Source organism: Cherax quadricarinatus, chromosome 1 (assembly GCF_038502225.1).
Source record: "Cherax quadricarinatus isolate ZL_2023a chromosome 1, ASM3850222v1, whole genome shotgun sequence".
Classification (NCBI taxonomy): domain Eukaryota; kingdom Metazoa; phylum Arthropoda; class Malacostraca; order Decapoda; family Parastacidae; genus Cherax; species Cherax quadricarinatus.
This window is the reverse complement of record NC_091292.1, coordinates 66,600,782-66,608,079: the sequence shown is the minus strand read 5'-3', so window position 1 is coordinate 66,608,079 and position 7,298 is coordinate 66,600,782. Positions and strand designations below refer to the sequence as shown.

The following is a 7,298-nucleotide window of genomic DNA, read 5'->3' as shown; positions in this document are numbered from 1 at the left end:
TCAGTAGTCAGTCAAGTCATTCAGTAAGTCAGTCAAGTCATCCAGTATGTCTGTCAAGTAATTCAGTAAGTCAGTCAAGTCATTCAGTAAGTCAGTCAGGTCATTCAGAAAGTCAGTCAAGTCACTCAGTAAGTCAGTCAGGTCGCTCAGTAAGTTAGTCAAGTCACTCAGTAAGTTAGTCAAGTCACTCAGTAAGTCAGTCAAGTCACTCAGTAAGTCAGTCAAGTCATTCAGTAAGTCAGTCAAGTAATTCATTAAGTCAGTCAAGTCATTCAGTAAGCCAGTCAGGTCATTCAGAAAGTCAGTCAAGTCACTCAGTAAGTCAGTCAAGTCATTCAGTAAGTCAGTCATTCAGTCAGTCACACAAACTCATGTTTATCTCTTTTTCTGTGTACGAAGTAAGACTTCACTACGGCTACAGGTTATCTCTTGTCTAATATCTTTGTTTCTTTGTTAATTCTAAGACTTAAATGCTTATACCTCTTTGTGCCACTTTTAGCAACACTGGTATGGCTACTGGGTGTCATGATTGTTTGGCAGATACAAGATATAGTAATTAAAATATCCTAACACAATTCACAAACACAGCTGCCTTGTAGCAGAGAAAGACTGGACACACATGAATTATGAATGCTGGAATGGTGGGGTGGTGTAGGGGAGTGGCAGGGGATGGCAGGAGGGCTCCCCAGCTGCTCCACAACAAGGCGGCTGCTTGAGCAAGAGAGAATTTTTTTTCCTTCCTGCAAACTGAACCGTGTTAAATTAATTATACGTGTTACATAAAATTGTGCGGCAATTCTTCAATCGTGCAGTACCCAAATCGTGCCAAATAAACTTGTGCTAAATGAAGGTGTACTGTATATCATTTCACAAGATTTTCTTTTTTTTTTTTTTAATTCTTTGACACTGTGAGAAAGTTTATGAGCAGGGGTCTTGACACTCAAAGGTTTAATGCTTATTGTCAAATTATATTTTGACTTTATTGACATTTATGTATTCTCATATTTGGTGATTTTTTTTTTAGATGTGGTTGAAAACCTTGTTCCAGAACAACAGCGGGTGATTAACTACTTCCTGTATCGTCACGACAGCGAGGATCAACTATTGTTTGGATTATCACGGGCCACCTGTCACTGACTTCTGTATTCAGAGGCACAACAGCAAGTGCTTAACCACTGTGTGGGTCATCACTTCCTGCATGACAAACTCACTTATCTAGAGGTACTGTCCTCTTTCCTGGTATATAAAACACCTTGCCAGACATACTTTCTTCTGTTAAGCCACATGTCAGTGTACATGATACAAAATAAAGTCATTGAAACAATTTCAGGATATTGGGTGTACCTAGATTGCATGCACTAGAGAGAGAGAAAACAATTAATTCAGTTTTGTGAGTTGAAAATCATAATAAATTATTGGTAATATGCCTGAGTATTGAAATTTTTTTATTAACATAGAGAGTTGATGTATTTCACATCATATCGAAGGTGTCCTCTTTATTCTTTTCTCTTTAAAATATACAGTGTAAGAATGACGTTTCAGTAACATCATTCCTTGTAAACTTTGCACTTCTTTTCTTATCAAAATTTACATAGAAGATAAATTTTATTGTTCTGCACAGTTTTTTCTAATATGGTACATGTAATTTTATGACACTAAGAAGCAGTGAAAAAGATTTTTTTACAAAATATTCACATTGTTTTTTCAGCCTTAGAGAAAGATAACAACATTTATGCTCATAGAAAATAAAAATACTGATTCTCGTTTTGTGAACAAATATTCACAGATATCTTCTCTGGTAAAATATATGAAAGGTCATATTTAAAATTACTGTGTTCATTATGTCAGCCATACTTCAAGATGAATTTGCTCTGGCAACAGAAATTGCAGTTAATTCAGAGGAGAAAACATATGAATTACTTGGAGACACTGCTCCAGCAGCAGAAAATACCATTCATTCAGAAGAGAAAGCATTTAAATTACTGGAAGAATGTGTTCCTGCAGTAGAAGTCAGAGTTCAGTCAGAAGAGAAAACTCATGAATTACATGATGGAGAGGCTGCTCCAACAACAGAAAATACCATTCATTCAGAAGAGAAAACCTACCAATGCTTAGAGTGTGTTAAAGATTTTCCAACTATATCTGAGTTGCTATCACACAGGGTAATTCATACAGAGGATAAACGACACCATTGTTCAGTGTGTCAAAAAGGTTTTTCAGCTAAATCTGATTTAGTAAAGCACACAAGAATTCATACAGGACATAAACCATACCAGTGTTCTGTGTGTTTGAGAGACTTTGCACAAAGCACTCATTTAGTAAGACACATGAGAGTTCACACTGGAGAGAGACCATTTCAGTGTTCAGAGTGTCCGAAAGACTTTCCTGATAAAGCTACTTTAACGAATCACATGAGAGTTCATACAGGAGAAAATCCATTTAATTGTTCATTGTGTGCAAAACACTTTTCAACAAAATCTAATTTAATAAAACACCTCAAAAATCACATTGGGGTAAAACCATTTCAGTGCACAGTTTGTTCCAAACGCTTTGCAAATAAGTTTGACTTAGTAAAACACCTGAGAATTCATACAGGAGAGAAACCATACCAGTGTTCGAAGTGTCAAAAAAACTTTTCTGATAAATCTGATTTAACAAAACATTCAAAAATTCATACAGAAGTAGAGCCATATCAGTGTTCAGAGTGTCTGAAAGTTTGTTCCAATAAATATGATTTAGTAAATCACATGAGAAGTCATACAGGAGAGAAGGCATATCAGTGTTCAAATTGCAATAAAGTCTATTCTAGAAAATCTAATTTATCAAGACACATGATAAAGCATACAAGAGAAAATGACATCAGTGTATCGAGCATCAAGAATTTTACTGCTACAGATAATGTGGTTTAATAAATCATTAGGGAAAGAACCCATTAGTGTTAAAATTGTATTAAGGTTTTGTTAGCAATATAATAATATCACACATGAGAATTCATTAAATGAGACTAACGTGTGTTCAGTGTGCCTAAAAGATCCAAAAATATTCCTTTAATATAATACACAAGAACTCGTGTAAAGTAATGATTAGAATACACCACTAGCTCTGAACTAGGCCGGTGCAAAAAAATTCAGTGCTCTAAGTATATACAAGATATACAACAAATCTAAATAGACAGTGCATGTTAAAATTTATACCAGAGACAGTTCAGTAGGTTACATTTAAGAATACTGGGTATGTGTTCATTGTGTCCCAAAGAGATGAATAGTTGGAGTAATGGTAATCTTAATATACCTGTAAGTGAATATATAAGGTGTTATGCTTTTACCACATTGTCACTATAGATCTAGTTACTGACTTGATAAAAACAAACTGGCTCTTTTGATACGTGGTAGTACAGTGCTAACAGTTTGATACCTGGCAGTACAGTTCTGATACCTCGCAGTACGGTACTAACAGTCTGATACCCGGCAGTATTGTATTAGCAGTCTGATACCGGGCAGTACAGTACTGATACCTGGTAGTACAGTACTAACAGTCTAATACCTGGCAGTACAGTACTGATACCTAGTAGTACAGTACCAGCAGTCTGATACCTGGCAGTACAGTACTAACAGTCTGATACTTGGCAGTACAGTACTAACAGTCTGATACATGGCAGAACAGTACTAACAGTGATACCTGGCAGTACTGTACTAGCAGTTTGATACTTAGGAGTACAGTACTAGCAGAGCAGTCTGATATCTGGTAGTAAAGTATTAACAGTCTGATACCTGGTAGTACAGTACTAACATTCTGATACCTGGCAGTAAGAACATAAGAAAAAAGGAGCAGGGCAGCAGGCCTACAGGCCCATGCTAGGTAGGTCCAATTTACACCCACTCATGTACTTGTATAACCATTTTTTAACCCTTTGACTGTTTTGGTCGTATATATACGTCTTATGAGCCACCGTTTTTGACGTATATATACTCATAAATTCTAGCGGCTTTAAATCAAGCAGGAGAAAGCTGGGGAGAATAGGCCTGTGTGGTCAGTGTGCACCATATAAAAAAAATTCTGCAGCACGCAGTGCATAATGAGAAAAAAAAACTGACCATTTTTTTTTAATTAAAATGGTCTATTTTCGTAAAGTATTTATGGTTGTATTCTCGTTTTCTTAGTCTCATTTGATAGAATGGAAAACATATTATAGGAATAGAGGTGATTTTGATTGGTTTTACTATGAAAAGAACCTTGAAATGGAGCTCAAATTAGGGGAAATGTTTGATTTTTGCCGATGTTCAAAAGTAAACTAATGATGTCATTTTCCAATAAATGTCCAAGTAGCCATTCTAATATGCAGTCATGAATGGGTTGACATTATTTATACAATTATTACAATATTGCAGTAGTGTGCATAACAGTAAATCTTCTATTTTTTGTTTGAATAAAAATTCAAAGTAGAAAGCAAGAGTAATATCAGAGGGGCCTGGATATGTGACTGATGAACAAAAGAAATGTTATTTTAGAGCCAAGAATGTCTGCATTGTTCATTTTGGACCCTGTTTTGAAATTGTCATATTTTTTAATTTTCGTGAAATTTGTCAAATTGCAAATTTCTGACCATGTTATTGGGTAGTTGAAATTGGTAAATGGGCAGTTTCTTGTACTCTTCCGATAGAAAAAATGGAGTTCTAAAAAAAATAGCTATGAGTTTGGTCAACTGGAACATTGGAATTAGCCGAAAATAGGGCTCAAAGTTGGCGAAATCGCCAGTTCGTAAATATCGCCGAGGTCGCTAACTTCGCAAGAGCGTAATTCCGACAGTTTTCCATCAAATTTTGTTCTTTTGGTGTCATTACAATCGGGAAAAGATTCTTTATCATTTCATAAGAAAAACTAATTTTTTTTTTTTTTTTGGAAATTTTGCGACACGAGGAGACACCTCAGGATTTGGGGTTGCGACAGTCAAGGGGTTAAAGCTACCTGAGGTTTTCGCTTCAGTGATGCTGTTTGGTAGTTTTTTCCACTCATCCACAACATTATTACTAAACCAGTGCTTTTCTGTATTCTTTTTTTAAATCAATTTTTTTTTTCAACTTGAACCAATTGCTGTAGCTAGATATTTTTAACTTGTTATTTGTATCCCTCTAATTTATTTTTTCCTGTTTACCATTTATACACTTCAGTCATGGCCTCCCTAATTCCATACCTTTCTAGAAAAGGCAGATTCAGTTCCCTCAGCCTATCCTTGTAGGAGAGATTTCTAATACAGGGGATCAGTCACCTCTGTCATCCTTCTCTGTATGTTTTCTAGCGCATATTTATCCATTCTGTAATACGGTGACCAGAACTATGAAGCATAATGTAAATGAGGCTTAACCAATGATATGTAGAGTTGAAGTATAACCTAAGGACTTCTGTTATTTATTTTTCCTGATACGAAGCCACGAATTCTATTAGCTTTATTGCGAACACTGAATCACTGTTGTCTTGGCTTTAGATTGCTACTAACCAGAACTAATACATCTTGTCTTGCATTCAGAGTGATTGAGATCTATATTCTTAAGTTTGTAAGTGCCAGGTTTAGAACATTACATTTGTTCACATTAACCTGCATCTGCCATTTCTCCGACCACTGCACCAGCCTGTCTAGATTTTCCTATAGCACTCTGATGTCATCAGAATTACAGTAATCTGATGGCCAATTTAATGTCATCAGCAAACTTACTCATGGTGCTATTTATTTCCTCATCTATGTGATTAATGTGTACTGTAAACAAAAGAACCAACACGGATCCCTGTGGAATACTGCTTGTGATGCATCCTTACTCTGATATTTACCCATTAACCCATAAACAGTCCAAACGTATATATACATTCACTACCCCAGTGCCCCGAATATTTTGAAAAATAAAAAAATAGTTTTTTTTTGTTGAAAAAAGATAAGAGGATAAAAAAAAAAATTTAAGGTCAGTACTTACCGAGATATGAGGCCCAGAAGTTGGCACAGTATGCTCACTTGACAGCAACATCGAGTCCTGCCACTTGCAGAAGTGTTGCTGATATACCTTTTTTTCTATTTTTCATATTATTTTATATAATTTTTATGTTCTGATAATTACAATTTATAGTAGTTCTTGTCATTTCATAATCAGTCTTTGTTCTGACACTAGTATTAACCCTTTGACTGTCGCGGTCGTATATGTACGTCATAGGAGATACCGTGTCTGACGTATCTATACGCATAAATTCTAGCGGCTTCAAATCAAGCAGGAGAAAGCTGGTAGGCCCACATGTGAGAGAATGGGTCTCCATGGTCAGTGTGCACCATATAAAAAAAATCGGGGAGCCAGTGGTGCATTGTGGGAATACCATTTCAGTCGTCCTTTTTCAGCATGTCTAGCGGTAAGAAATATGTGACTTCCCTGCAAATCTGGGACTCTTCTCTTCCCAAGTGATGCTCTAACACAGATGGAAGTGTCAATGAAGATCAATTTCATGATTTCGAGGAGTTTGAGACCAAAAGCAATGGAGGAGGTGGAGGAGGAGGAGGAGGAGGAGGAGGAGGAAGAGGAGGAGGAAGAAGAGGAGGATGAAGAAGAGGAGGAGGAAGAAGAGGAGGAGGAAGGAAGGAGGAGGAGGAAGGAAGGAGGAGGAGGAAGGAAGGAGGAAGAGGAAGGAAGGAGGAAGAGGAAGGAGGGAGGAGGAGGAAGGAGGGAGGAGGAAGAAGGAGGGAGGAGAAAGAAGGAGGGAGGAGAAAGAAGGAGGGAGGAGAAAGAAGGAGGGAGGAAGAAGGAGGGAGGGAGGAAGAAGGAGGGAGGGAGGAAGAAGGAGGGAGGAGGAGGAAGAAGGGAGGGAGGAGGAGGGAGGAGGAGGAAGGTGGAAGGTGGAAGGAGGAGGAAGAAGAAGAAGAAGAATAATAAGAAGAAGAAGAATAAGAATAAGAAGAATAAGAATAAGAATTAGAATAAGAATAATAATAACACCTAATACCTAATAATAATAATATGTAATAATATGTTCCCTTGAGGCATGAAAACAGTTCACCCCATGACAGTGACAAGATAAGGGGAGATAACATTTGATAAGAGCTGACCTTTGATGAGCGTAAACGAGGGTGGAGGGAGGGGGGCAGCTGTCCATCTGTCAAGAGCCAGGAGGAGGAAGAGAAGGAGGAGGAGGAGGAGGAGGAGGAGGAGGAGGAGGAGGAGAAGAAGGAGGAGGAGAAGGAGGAGGAGAAGGAGGAGGAGGAGGAGGAGGAGGAGGAGGAGATGACGACGAACAAACATTTGTCTGTCTGTCTATTTGTCTGTCTG

General features: G+C 37.5%; 1 protein-coding gene across 1 annotated transcript; it reads left to right on the top strand.

Moving 5' to 3' along the window:
• Positions 1-991: 991 nt before the first annotated feature.
• LOC138852369 (zinc finger protein 271-like) lies at positions 992-6,749 on the top strand. Its single transcript, XM_070082617.1, has one exon. The coding sequence runs from the start codon at positions 1,842-1,844 to the stop codon at positions 2,907-2,909; it is 1,068 nt and encodes a 355-aa protein (XP_069938718.1). The 5' UTR covers positions 992-1,841; the 3' UTR covers positions 2,910-6,749.
• The last annotated feature ends 549 nt before the right edge of the window (positions 6,750-7,298 follow it).

Excerpts from the sequence above, each read along its gene's own strand:
- LOC138852369 (XM_070082617.1), top strand. The coding sequence starts at position 1,842 with ATGTCAGCCATACTTCAAGATGAATTTGCTCTGGCAACAGAAATTGCA.